The sequence below is a fragment of the Capricornis sumatraensis genome, chromosome 8 (genome assembly GCF_032405125.1).
Source record: "Capricornis sumatraensis isolate serow.1 chromosome 8, serow.2, whole genome shotgun sequence".
NCBI lineage: Eukaryota > Metazoa > Chordata > Mammalia > Artiodactyla > Bovidae > Capricornis > Capricornis sumatraensis.
Genome location: NC_091076.1, coordinates 107878744 through 107893071, shown reverse-complemented (window position 1 = coordinate 107893071; position 14328 = coordinate 107878744). Strand labels below are relative to the sequence as shown.

The window sequence follows — 14328 nt, the reverse complement described above, 5'->3', positions numbered from 1 at the left end:
CATCCTATAACATTGCTTCTGACCGAGGAATTCACTTTACAGTCACAGAGGGAAGGTGATGGGAGATAGCCTTACAATTTGATCCTGTCCTCCAGAATCGGTCATCTATTTTCAACCATTTTGAATCAGGCAGTGTATTAAAAAGTAGAGACATCACTTTGCCAACAAAGGTCTGTATAGTCAAAGCTATGGTTTTTCCAGTAGCCAGGTACAGATGTGAGACTTGGACCATAAAGAGTGCTGAAGAATTGAAGCTTTTGAACTGTGGTGTTGGAGAAGACTCTTGAGAGTCCCTAGGACTGCAGGGAGATCAAACCAGTCAAACCTAAAGGAAATCAACCCTGAATATTCATTGGAAGGACTGATGCTGAAGCTGAAGCTCCAACACTTTGGCCACCTGATGCAAAGAGCTGACTCACTGGAGAAGACCCCAATTCTGGGTAAGACTGAAAACAAAAGAAGAAGGGACTGCAGAGGATGAGATGGTTAGATGGCATCACTGAATCAATGGACATGAATTTGAGCAAACTCCGGGAGATAGTGGAGGACAAAGGAGCCTAGTGAGCTGCAGTTCATGGGGTGGCAAAGAGCTGGATATGACTTAGCAACTGAACACCAACAACAGATTATACAAGATTTGGTTTTATGACTAGCTGTGAGACAGTATCTAATGAGGCTGAGATATATTAGTTCTATAAAATGGGTGTTTGTTCAGAATGAGTAATCACTATGTGATATCATTTCTCCCACAGCCAGACAAAGCAGGTCTGAAGGAAAAGAGGGAGGCGTCCTGTGAGCTCCATTTTACCAACTGACTCTCACTCTAGTCAGCGCTGGACTCTGCCTGGTTAGAGTGTTTGTGTCCAAGAAAGGAGTGTCCTACTACTAGGGCAGCTAGTCTCCAGGGAAAAGGGAATTAGATTGCCTGAGGGATAGCTCCATTATCCAACCAGAAACGTTCTGCCTTTTTTTTTTAAAGAAAAAAATAAAAGAATCACAGTGATAAGAGAACAGACTCTGTATGATTTCAATACCTTCAGACCATGAGATTTTTGCATCTTGTTTTACGTCCCTGGATATCGTCCAATGTCTCCTGGTTTATAGTCTATGGAAACGTGGACAGAACTTGCACTCTGCTGTCATGTGCCGTGTGCTTAGTTGCTCAGAGGTGTCTGACTCTTTTCAACACCGTGAACTATCGCCCACCAGGCTCCTCCGTCCATGGGATTCTCCAGACAAGAACACTGGAGTGGGTTGCCATTTCCTTCTCCAGGGGATCTTCCCGGCCCAGGGGTTGAACCCAAGCCTCCCGCATTTCAGGCAGATTCTTTACCGTCCGAGCCACCAGAGCAGCCCGAATTGATTAAATCTTAATTATGTTCAATTGACTCATAGGGCTTTTCGGGTTACTGTATCCTTCTACTTTTCTGTCTATTCATTCTATTAATTTTCGAGAGTCTGATATTGAAACTCCAACTAAAAATCTTAACTTATCCACTTAGAAAACATTTGGAATATACAGCAGAACGGTATGTAACTTTGTTCTGTATTTTTCAACTCTCCTATAAATGTTATCATAAATTCATAATTTAAAAAAATAAAAATTAAAAAAACGGAGGTAAGTGCGTATAGATGTTGAACAGCGAAAGAGTGAGGCTGCAATACGGGTAATTTCTTTATGCTTTTGGCTCTCCACTCTCTGAACTCATTCCCCAAATTGGAAAATCCATTATTATGCGAGTCTTAGTAAGAGGGCAAGACCTGTTAGTTTATGGACACAGGATCCAAACTCTGCCAGCTGGATGACCCTGCTCTGCTCAGAAGTTTGAACGTGAGGCCAGGGCACAAGCAACTGGGGTCAGCTTAGAGTTCTTCCCCATGGAGCTGCTGGGGACATCAAGGGGGGCCTCTGAGTAACAGTCCAGGATCAAGGGACCATGGCATCCAAGTCAAGCTGTTTCTAAGATGTGACTGGGTCACACCCCCAGAGCTCTGGGGCCTCCCAGGTGGCATAATCCGCCTGCCAATGCAGGAGAAGGGTTTGATCCCTGGGTCGGGAAGATGCCCTGGAGAAGGAAATGGCAACCCACTCCGGAGACCTCTAGTTTTCTTGGATCTAGCCCATTTTCAGGTTTGATTCTTCATAGACCCTACTTCTTTGCCTAAGTAAACTAGAGTTGGACACTGTTGTCTGCAACCGTGAATCTAGCGAGCCCTTCCCATCTGAGCTCTTTCCTTTGCTTCTCCTGGTGATGGGTAGGGCAGATGCTAGGGCTAACTCTAGTTAGCTCTCGTATCATCCACTGGAAAGAGGCAGCTTTGAGAAGGACTGGACATAGCACAGGTCATCCACATCAATATCCCCTTTATTGGTATTAATCACAGTTATGAGGTCTTGTCCATCAGAAAGAAGCCTGCATTATGTAGAACTCTGTTACAAAGACATAAAAACACCCATATGCCAACCACCAAACCAATGAAACTCCACCAATCAAACTTCTGAACGTGTCTTCAATGTTGATCATCAGTGCTCTGGAAAAAGGTACACAGATCCAGCACAGGACATTCCAAGGACAGTGTATCCATCCTTGGAAGCGATGAGGCATGTCAACCTGGGGCGGGCCTTGATCACACAACGCCTTAACACCTGGCTCTTGGGTTGCCTGCCTTGTCAGCAGAACCCACTCAAGGTCCCCTGTGCGCCTCTGACCAGCAAGAACGGCAGGCCTCAGCTACGCTTGAAGTAGACAAGATATGCCAGCCCTGCAGGAGAAGCTGTGTGTACATATTAGGGAGGAGACTGGCTTCACGTCTCATTCGAATCTCATTCTTTAGGGGTCATTTTAGAATGATGACTTGGCTAAAACTTACTTCAAAGGGGAAATGTAAAAAAGTACCTCTTGTTATTCTACCCTTCTTCCTGTCTCATCCTGAGTTTTCTGACTGAAATCCAGTAAAACAGCTTAGGAGGTCTGGGTGAGGTTGCAAGTTACCAAACAGTCAAAGGAGGAGGACCCAGTGCAGATTCCTAGTCTTGTATTCACTTGGACGAGTTTCAGTGACTCTCTCCGTAGGTAAATGAAGGGGTTGAGTTCTAGCAGTTTGCTGGTGTCCCCAAGGCTCCTAGAAAAATGAAGGCTGTAAGCTTATAAAAACACGTCTGGGGAACTTGGAGACCATGGCAGAATGAGCTGCTCTTGGAATCTAGAGAGAGCTCAGGTCTCTGATCAAAGCGCCACTCTGTCCTCGGTTCACAGGGCTCACTGCGCATCCACAGTTGTCCTGATTCCCTTAACTTCAACAGTGCCAATCTCTGCCTTCAGAAAAAGGGAAAAGGAAAGGCCAGCTGATTCTCTTCCCTTCGTCTGCGCCTCCTTCCATGCAGCATCCCCCCTGGGGGAGGAAGAAGAAGGTAAGTTCCTCGCTGGGTTGCTTTGTCCATGATGCTCCAGCTCCAGTCTTGATGGACAGAGGATCAGCGGTAAAGGGCAGGAAGGACGGATAAGAGCTGTCCTGGCCTTTCTGAGTCACTAGGCAAAGATGCTTGGGAGACTTCTCTCTTGCTTCTGGAGGTGACCTTGAGGAACTTCCGTTGAGTCTAGTGAGGGCAACTGAAGGTACAAAAGACTTCCCTGATCTGCATGTCCTTGGTTATCCCGTTGAAGAAAGATGCTACGTAGTGGCCAGGCAAAAATCTATAGTTCTGAGCCTGCTTGAAATTCCAAATAAAACCACTATCTCCCTCAAAAGAAATCTAAAATGTGTCGTATCTTAATCAGAGTCAATCAAGGTAATGAGATGAAAAAGGAGAGGAAGGAAAACGTTTGGATGTGAAGAAACAGGCTGGTCCTGCCGAAGCCAACGGTGGCTGTCTCCTCGCGCTGCCTTTCCTGGGGTCCGGAGCATCTCAGCACTAGCCCAGACCAACGTCCAAAGACATCATCACCACGAAGCCCAGGATGGAGGCCCAGGACGCCAGTTTCCCATTACCACTAGGAGGGAAGGAAAGGCAGAGAGTGAGACCTGGATGCACCGAGGAACAGCGTCCAAGCTGACAGCATCCTCCACAGTGTCCAGTTCCAAGAGAAACACACTACTCCTATTCATAATAATTGCTATTGCTAAGTCACTTCAGTCGTGTCCGACTCTGTGCGACCCCATAGATGGCAGCCCACCAGGCTCCCCTGTCCCTGGGATTCTCCAGGCAAGAACACTGGAGTGGGTTGCCATTTCCTTCTCCAATGTGTGAAAGTGAAGTCGCTCAGTCGTGTCCGACCCTCAGCGACCCCATGGACTACAGCCTTCCAGTCTCCTCCATCCATGGGATTTTCCAGGCAAGAGAGTGTTCATAATAATAGTAACAATAATACTATTGACTTGGGATTAACAGATACACACTACTGTATATGCAACAGATAAACAGCAAGGACCTACCGTAGGGCATAGGGAACTATATTCAACATCTTGTAACAACCTACAGTGAAAAGAATCTGAGGGGCTTCCCCACAGGTCCAGTGGCTAAGATGCTGTCATCCAAAGCAGGGTGTGCAGGTTCAGTCCTTGGTTGGGGAACTAAGATACCACACAGTACAGGGTACAGCCCAAAATCAAATTAAGTAAAATAAATTTGGTTTAAAAAAAATCTTTAAAAAAGAAAAATCCAAAAAAGAATATCTAAATATGTATAAATGAATCACTTTGCTATACACTTGAAACCAATACAACATTGTACATTAACTATACTTCAATAAAAAAAAATAGCAATATTGACAAGCGTGCATGCTAAGTTGCTTCAGTCGTGTCTGACTCTTTGTGACATCATGGACTGAAGCCCGCCAGGCTCCCCTGTCCATGGAATTCTCCAGGCGGAACACTGGAGCGGGATGCCATGCCCTCCTCCAGGGGATCTTTCACACCCAAGGATTGAACCTGTGTCTTTTATGTCTCTTGCATGGGCAGGTGGGTTCTTTTTCACTAGTGCCACCTGGGAAACCCCCAATAATGACAAGTAACTTTTATTAGGGCTTACCATGGTGGTTCAGATGGTAAAGAACCTGCTTGCAAAGCAGGAGACCTGAGCTTGATCCCTGGGTTAGGAAGATTCCCTGGAGAAGGGCATAGCAACCCACTCCATTATTCTTGTCTAGAGAATTTCAGGGACAGAGGAGCCTGGCAGGCTACAGTCCATGTGGTTGCAAAGAGCTGGACACGACTGAGCGACTAACACTACGTGCCAGGTAAACTAAATCATGTAAACCCTGAGGATCAACAGATGAGGTCAGTTCTGTTATCATCCCCATTTTCCTGGTGGGAAAATGGAGGTCTGCAGAGGTAACTTCCTCAAGGTCAGCTTGAGGGCTCCGGAATCCATGCTTGAATAGCAAAAAGCGGCAGTGACTTTCTGAAGACATTACGTCACCTGACCTTGTAAACCAGACTTAAAATCGTTCTGTTAGGAAAACCAAAAGGAAATAAAGGCAGAGAGAGAGGGAGAGAGAGAGAGAGAGAGAATATACAGAACAGTATTCTGCGTATTGGGGGTGGCGGGTGGGGCTTGACATCAGGTCGTCCGACTCTCCACCCACCTGCCTGTCACTCCTCTTTCGGTTTCAATGAACCCAGTCTTCAATGCACCCAGTCTTCAATGCACCCAGTCTTCAATGCACCCAGTCTTCAATGCACCCAGTCTTCAATGAACCCAGTCTTCAATGCACCCAGTCTTCAATGCACCCAGTCTTCAATGCACCCAGTCTTCAATGCACCCAGTCTTCAATGAACCCAGTCTTCAATGAACCCAGTCTTCAATGCACCCAGTCTTCAATGAACCCAGTCTTCAATGCACCCAGTCTTCAATGAACCCAGTCTTCAATGAACCCAGTCTTCAATGAACCCAGTCGAGGAGAGGGTGGAACGACCTTGGGAAGGGGCCTGAAGAGGTGGAGGTGTAGGAAAGAGGGGCCAGTAAAGGCAAAGCAGAGGCGGAGGGGGCGGTGGGGGGGTCGGCGCGGCTGGGACGGCGACCAGGCCGGGTGGGGGCGGGGCGGCTCTCACCTGACCTGGGCCTCGGGGATGATGTCATCCATAATCACGTAGACCATGGCGCCAGCCGCAAAGGCCAGCGCGTAGGGCAGGATGGGCTCGGCCAGCACCACCGCGAAGGCGCCGAAGACCCCGGCCAGAGGCTCCACCATGCCGCTGAGCTGCCCGTACCTAGGAGAGAACAGACGCGTGCCCTCGTGGAGGCTCGGGCGGACACCCCGCGTGCTCCGCGGGCCGCCTCGGCTCTGCAAAAGGTGTGGATGGTCCTCCACGCCAGATCCTGCATCGCTGGGCAGAACCACCTCACGGTGTGTTGTTTCTATTAACACCACCTCTGTCTGCTTTCCCAACTCCCTGTTATTACAGTGTCACCGTAGACACCCCCTCCCAGGTTTATTTTAGAGTTTTAAATTTCCCACATTGTCTTCTTAAAATAACAGCCTTATTGAGATAGAATTCTCCTACCGAATGGCGCACCCACTGAATGTGTACAGTTCAGTGGTTTTCAGTGTATTCACGAGGTTAGGCAACAATTTCCCCACAATCCAATTCCAGATGGTTTTCATTACCCCCAAAAACAAACCTCATACCCACTGGCAGCCGCTCCCTGTTCCTACCCTCAGCCCCTGACCACCCCTATCTACTTTTTGTCTCTAGGGATTTCCCCCTCTGGATGTTTCCTATAAATGGAGTCAGACAATAGGTGATCCTTTTTACTGGCTTATTTCAAGGCGCATCCCTGTTGTAACAAGTGGCTTCATCCCTTTGATGATTGCATAATGCCCCATTGTATGGACACACTGCTGTTACACCGCCAGCCAGCCGTTCACCAGCTGAGGGCTACATTGTCCTTTGAAGGCTAGAATGCTGACGAGGCGGAGTGGTGCACACACTTCCCAAGGACTTGGGTTGTGCTTGGTATGTTTGGGGGTTCCGGCCATAGTGGCACCCCTTCTGAAGGAGCCACACCCACCGACCCCTGCCCACAAGGTAGACCCACCTGGCCGGGTATACAGTGAGGGCCTCTCCCCACAACACCCCCTCCTTGGATTAAGGTGAGATTGTTTCCTTTGGAAAACACCCTTTATCTGAGGGTGTCTGGAGGCTGGAATCCCACGAGCTCTATTAAAACAGCAGCCCCCACGAGCCCTGAGCATTCAGTGCCAGGAGATAAGCCTGTACCTGAGCCCCATGGCTGAGCCCCACCAGCAAGAGACACCTGTATGGGGTGAACACCAATACAAAAGGTGCTGGGACATCTTTCCCACTGTTCCTTCTGTGGGTATCTGGCTCCGAGCCTCAGCCCCTTCATCTGTAAAGTGGGGGGTGAGTGACAACCTCTCCTCCCGCCCCTCCCCCAGAAGACAGGCTAGGACTGTGAATTCCCAGCACCCAGTCCCAGCTTGCCCTGACCAGCAACAGATGGAGGGCAGGGGGGAGACACCGTCTGCACTGCAGCATCCTCAAAGGAGCCTCTGCTTCCTGCTCTGTGCTTGCATGCTTGGAGCACCCTCTGAAGCTCTTGAGTGTGTCCAGTTAAACAGAAACTTTCATCTCAGGGTCTGGACACTGATCGCAGGTGCCCTCTTCCCGCCCCTCTGCAGCCCTGGACCTTCTCCTGTATGAGATGACAGTCACGGCTCTCAGGTGCAGGGAAGTGATGTTTGAAAAAAATCTCTAGGGTCATCGTGCTGTCCTTCTCTCAAAAGCTCTGTTCCGTCATCTCCCACGACAGAGGAAGAGATGATAACGAAGGAAATAAAGTGACTGACGTATATGCAAGAACTTGTAAATCATAAGACCCTATAAAATGGAAGCTGTTTTTTAACTGTTGTTAACAGTCCTGTAAAGCTTTCAGCAAACATTCTGGAGTGGCGACTGCTTTAACCAAGAGGCGTCCTGAGGCCTGGGGCCCTGTGAACTGAGAGGCAGAAGAAAAGGCAGCCTCGGCACCACCACGTGACAAGCTGATTATCTGACACTCTAGGCCCCCGGACCCCTCCTCTGAAGCCTGGGGACGCACCTTACAGGTCACTGGAAAGGTAAAAGTTGGAAACAAACTGGAAAGCCCTTTGTTCAGGCACTTAATTGTGTCTCTTTGTGACCCCATGGACTGTAGCCCACCAGGCTCCCTCTGTCCACGGGATTCTCCAGGCAAGAATACTGGACTGGCTTGCCATTTCCTCCTCCGGCGGATCTTCCCGTCCCAGGGATGGAACCTGTGTCTCCTGCATTGGCAGGCAAGTTCTTTCCCACTGAGCCACCTGGGAAGCCCCAGAATGCCCTTTGGGGATTATGAAAACATTAAGTGTGAGCACCACGGGCTTCACCTGCCCAGATGCTGCTGAGAGAACCCTGGTCCTCCCCTTGACGAGGGTCATGACGGGAGCTGGTATGATGACCCCTGGGGACAGACTGGGGTGAGTGAGCCTACCCAGGGCTTGTGATAGGGCCAGTGGACAGCAGAGCTGCCTCGGATCTTCCCACCAGCAGGGGGAGAAAACCCCATCCTGAGTGGGTGTGGCTATCCCTGGAGGGTTTTTGAAAATAGGAAACTCAGGTCGGTCATTGGGGCTGACTGTCAAGGGCTGAGCCTTGGGGGTGCAGGATACAGTGTTTCCGGAAACTCCAGGTTCACCTCCGGGCCAGAAGAGGTTAAGCTCCAGGTTCACTTCCGGGCTGGAAGAGCTTGCTCTTGAGAGAAGCCGGCCGAAGGACTGCCATGAGCTCCACTGCAGACCCGGCCTTGGCCCCTGACGCCGGCGTCTGCAGCACTTACCAGAAGGCTCTCCAGGTGGAGAATCCAGCCCCTCGCAAGGGCAGGCTGACGGCGAGGCCCTCCGGGAAGTTCTGGATCCCAATTCCAAGGGCTAAATTCCTGAAAGACCAAGGAGGTGCGTGAAGGGCGGACGTCCAGAGCGGAGCACCCAGGTGGACGGGGGCCCCTGGCCTCTAAGCAATGCCCTCCTGTGGCGTCAGAGGTGCGGGTGGATCCCTGTGACGGGTGAAGGACGGGGAAAGGTTAGAGCGTGAAGAGGAGGGGTCGAGGATCCTGCCCCTTCACACCGTCCCGGGTCCCTGGAGATGCTCCGTGTTGATGGACTTTACAGCACAGCTCAGGGCACGCTGGCTGGGTGGCAGGAGAACCCAGGTTCGCCACTTACCACACAACTCTGCACAAACCACCTCACTTCCACACCTCAGACCCTCGTATGGAACACGGAAGGGGTCACGTGGGTTAACGACATCCACCGTTGCAAGGCTGTCGCACCCAGTGACCTGATTCCATGCCTCTATGGGGTGGTCCCTTCCCTTACGGCCTGAAGATGGACAGATCACATTTCTGTCGAGAAGCAACTTAGAAACGGGATGAGGAGGTTCGGTCGCAGACTGTGATGGGCACACAGATGAGGGGCTGGGCTGGGCTTCCCCGCAGCCTCTGCTCACCAGTCTGCTGCTAACACTGCACTTCTGGGGGCTCTGGGGAGTTCACCGCGACCCTCTGCCCTCCTGCCTGGGCTCTGTGAATTGGTCATTTGGTCGCAGCCAAGCCCGGAGAGCCTGCTTTGCACCCAGACCAGGCATTGGAGTGGAAGGGAGGGAGAAACAGAAAGAGACAGGACAAAGGTACTCCGTGATCCTCGGGGAAACCCCCAGGCACCCACATACACCACGAGCCCTCATTCCACAGGCAGCAAACTAGCGCGGCGAAGCTGAACGTCCCACTGGCAGAGGATGGGACGGCACAACGGGAGGGAACCCGGGTCAGGCTGAACGCAACGGGAAGGCAGCCTGAGGGTATCTCCCCAGACGAGACTCTGCCCCGGCTGGACAGGTCCGCAGGGCAGCCCTTCCACCCGGGCTCATCTGATCACTGGAGGTCTCCAGGGTTTGAGATGTGGCTGCCACTTGGCAAGCAGTGCTGGAACGTGGCCCGAGGGAGTCGTGGATGGACTGGCTGAAAAAGGGAAACTCCACTGTCCCTTGGGTTTCGGGTCAGTTGGCTCACGTCTGTCTGCCTTGCTGCCAGTGGGGGTCCGGCATCAGCTCTGGACAGTGGCCAGGGAGTGCCTTCAACCAGCAGCCGGCTGCACCCTGCCCTCCTTGCCCACTCAGCCACCCAGGTGGTGCGGCGGTGAAGGATCTGCCGGCTGATGCGGGAGACGCAGGAGACGTGGGTTCGATCCCTGGGTTGGGAAGATGCCCCAGAGAAGGAAATGCCAATGCCCTCCAGTTTTCTTGCCTGGAAAATTCCATGGACAGAGGAACCTGGCAGACTACAGTTTTTGGGGTTGGACATAACTGAACGACTGAGCACGCACATGCGTATAACAAGGTTTTTTTCAATGAGGAAGGTCAAGGTGCCTGTCCAGGTCTTACACCCCTTGTCTGAGGGCACTCTGTGGCTGGCTCGCGGTCCCAGGCCATCACCTGTTCCCCTCGTCCACAGGCAGGCACAGGACTCACCCCAGACCTAGCCAGGGAGGGAGTGGCCGCCCCATGTCGCCAGTGAGTCAGACGCGGGGCTCCATCTGTTCAAAGTCCTCCCCATGACTGGGGACTGACTGCAGCCAGCAGTCAGGCGGGCAGGCTGTGGAACCTCCTTTACACCCTGCCTGGGAGCCACCATCCTGATAAGCGGCACAGAAACCCCATTCTTCTACGCCTAGCCAGCCGTGTTCCCGGGGCCCTGCCCTGTCTCCGGTATGGGGCTGCCAGCCCAACCAGGTACCGCACCCTTGGGATCCTGCTAGCACCGGGGAATCATTGCTGAGTGCAGCTGGGCTCCTTCAGCCACAGCAAGGGCTGGACCACAGCAGCTCTGCCTTCCCCACCTTTGTATCCATCCCTTCTTAACCTGGCCGGCCTCTGCACACACACGCTGGGGCGTCAGTTTCCCATGGATGCTGTGTCCTGGGCGTCTGTGGGGGTGACCCAATGGAAAGGCTTAGTCCCCTCCACACACTCTTTTCTGCTTCTCCACTTGCATCAGTTCAGGAATTAACCGCCCCCACCCCCACACCAGGGGGAGATTCTGAAAAATGATGGGGTCAGGCGCTGGGACTGTAGACTTGAGGGATGTGCTAACAGTGTTGAGAGCCACTGACGTCAGAAGTCATCAAAAGGGAAGCTGACGGCGAGGACGGTGGCCACACCCACCTCCATCTCAGGAGCCCTTGCCCTGAGCCGAGGACACCAGGGGCCACTTGCAACCGCGTCCAATGGCCTGCAGACTGGGGTGGGTGCTGGAGGGGATCCTGGGAAACAGCAGGAGCATCACAGGGGAGGGTCAATGAAGGCAGAGGAAGCATCAACAAAAATGATGGGGGGCTTCCCTGGGGCTCAGTGGTGAAGAGCCCGTCTGCCAATGCCAGGGACATTGGTCCGATCTCCCGTCAGGGAACATCCCACGTGCTGTGGGACAGCTAAGCCCGTGCGTGGCACCTGCTGAGCCCGTGCACCCTAGAAACTGTGCTCTGCAACAAGAGAGTGTTAGTGCTCAGTCGTGTTCAACTCTTTGCAGTCCCTGGACCATAGCCCGCCAGGCTCCTCTGTCCATGGGATTCTCCATGCAAGAGTGCTGGAGCGGGTTGCCATTTCCTCCTCCAGGGGATCTACCTGACCCAGGGATCGAACCTGTGTCTCCTGCATTGCAAGCGGCTTCTTTACCATCTGAGCCACCAGGGAAGCAACAAGAGAAGCGGCAAGAGAAGCCAGTGCGATAAGACCCTGCACCACCGCTAGAGAAAAGGCGGCATAGCAGTGCAGACCCAACACAGGCAAAGATAAAAGTGACAGAGGGTCATGGGCACCGTGTGTCCAGGTGTGAAGGAGCAGCCAGGAAGCCGGGGCTCAGGGAGTCAGGGCTCCTCCCGCAGAGCTGACTTAGGAGCGGTGGGGACAGGACACCGTGAAAGTGTCTGCAGCCCGGTGATCTTTCTGACCTCGCACGAATTCCTTCTCCAGCTCGCGCTCCTCACCCTTCCAGATTCTGTGACCTCCAGGTCAGAGCCAAGGCTGGAGATAGTGGTTGGCAGCCAGTGGGGATCTGCTTTTCAGGAGTGACTCCAGAATCCAGCACTGGGCTCCAGCCACATGCAAGAGCTCACCCACACATGGAACAGGGAGATGTTAGGAAGGGCCCCGCATCTTCCAGGAGTTTACAGTCTAATGGAGGATGAAGAGACCTGCTTACAAATGACTCCAGGACAGCAGCTGGCCAAAGGCCAGGAGAGAAGCAGAAAGCCCACGGAGAGAGATGATTCTGGCCGAGAAAGGGATTCTGGGACTCCTTCCTGGAGAAGGTGACATTCAAGGTGGACTTTGAAGGATGAAGAGCCTTTCAGTAGCTAGAGAGAGATGAGAGGTGCTTTTCCATCAGGAAGAATGGACAGTGTAAGCAACGGTGTGAGATTTTAGGGCGGGGCAGTGCAGGCCTACTGTCTGTGCTGCTGCTGCTGCTAAGTTGCTTCAGTCCGACTCTGTACGACCCCATAGACGGCAGCCCCCCAGGCTCCCCCATCCCTAGGATTCTTCAGGCAAGAGCACTGGAGTGGGTTGCTATTTCCTTCTCCAGTGCTTGAAAGAAAAAGTGAAAGTGAAGTCGCTCAGTCATGTCTGACTCTTAGCGACCTCGTGGACTGCAGCCTACCAAGCTCCTCCGTCCATGGGATTTTCCATGTGAGAGTACTGGAGTGGGGTGCCCCCACCCCAACTTAAAGCCACAGGGCACAAAGAAGAGCAGAAAATGCTCTGGAGTCAAGGCCCATCTCTCCTTGGCATCATCTTCTAAGACTCCTCCCTGTGTAACGAAGCTTGCTGGCTTTCCAGGACAAATGCCTCGCCTCTGCCCCAGGGGTCTCCCCAGGGGCCAAGCCTGAGGTTCCATCCCAGGGTCTCCACCCACCTCTGGAGGCTGACCCCTGTGCTGAATGAGAGAGTTCCCTTAAAATCCATGCCTTAGCCATCTCCACTGAACCTTTCACTTAAGAACGTTCCCTGGTGGTCCTCTGGTTAAGACTCTGAGTGCTTCCACTGTGGAGGGTGCCAGTTCGATCCCTGGTCAGGGAACTAAAATCCTGCTTGCCATGTGGCCATAAAAACAAAAGCGTCTGGCCTTGAGCTTGGGGAAAGCTCTCGGCAAGTGTCGGCAGCAGCACAGACCCCATCGCAACAACCTGCGGCTGAAACCGGCTTGTCTGTCGTTACCACGCCCGTTGGAGGGAGACTAAGGTCCTCCAGCTAGAATAAAACCGACGACAATCATCTCTGCCCATTTATGGCGTGTTACTAAATGTCGGGTGTGGTTGGAAGCGTTTTTCGTGTAGCGACACGCTCCGTACTCGCAACTACCTCCTAAGTGCTTCCCACCATCATCACCCCATTTCACAGGTGGGGAAACTGATGCACAAGGGGGTCAGGTGACATGTCCCCAGGGTGACCCAGCTGGGAAGTGACAGAGGGGACCCGCAACCACTGCTCCACATGCCTCGCGTCTTTGGGCCTCACGCAGACCGGTCAGAGCATCCTGGAGAGAGATGGTTCTCTGGGCTCCAGGCCCCAGTAGAGGAGGAGGTGCTGCCTCGTGCCTCCTGGACCAGTGAGCTGAGGCTCTGGCTCGCTCTGGCAGTCAGGGAGCGAAGGCCTGATGGGGGTGATGTTAACCAGAGACCTCCAGGGAGGGCGGTCAGAACATTCCACCTATGGCTGGCTTCTCCTCGACCTGCCGCTCTGGACACTGGGGACCAGTGCCTTGCTGTGATCAGAGACCTCCAGGTAGGGGGGCCAGAACATCCCCCCTATAGCAGGCTTCTCCTCGACCTGCCGCTCTGGACACTGGGGACCAGTGCCTTGCTGTGAGCGCCCATCTGGGGCACTGCAGGACATCCAATGGCAGCCCTGGCCTCTACTCACCAGATGCCAACGGCCTCCAGTTGGGACAACCAGGAACGTCTGCAGAGGCTGCAAAACATCCCCTGTTGAGAACCACGGACCAGAGTGAGCAAGCTTAGGTGAACCTGCTTTCTCCACAAACACCTGAACGCCTGAAACTGCCAGACGGAACACAAAAACCGCCCGACCGCATGCATCTTGTTTGAGATTTGCCAGGCTCAGTGGAGTGGACTCTTCTAGGAACGTTAGCTGCAGCAAGACAGGTCCCTGGGATTCAAGGTAAAAGCAACACCTGAAAACCACCGGGGCCCTGATTCCTTCTTCCAAAGGCAGTAACTTCAGAACCGCAGCGCTGCATGATTCTGGGGGCACACTGTGTTATCAGTGAACAGCGCC

General features: G+C 52.7%; 1 protein-coding gene across 1 annotated transcript in view; it reads right to left on the bottom strand.

Moving 5' to 3' along the window:
• Positions 1 to 2379: 2379 nt before the first annotated feature.
• SLC39A11 (solute carrier family 39 member 11) overlaps positions 2380 to 14328 on the bottom strand; it is a 282879-nt gene continuing 270930 nt past the window's right edge. The window contains exons 8-10 of the mRNA XM_068977847.1: positions 8819 to 8917; positions 6052 to 6210; positions 2380 to 3992 (exon numbers count right to left, since the gene is read on the bottom strand). Coding sequence (XP_068833948.1) covers positions 3914 to 3992; positions 6052 to 6210; positions 8819 to 8917 — 337 coding nt within the window. The 3' untranslated portion in view covers positions 2380 to 3913. The remainder of the gene's footprint in view (positions 3993 to 6051; positions 6211 to 8818; positions 8918 to 14328) is intronic.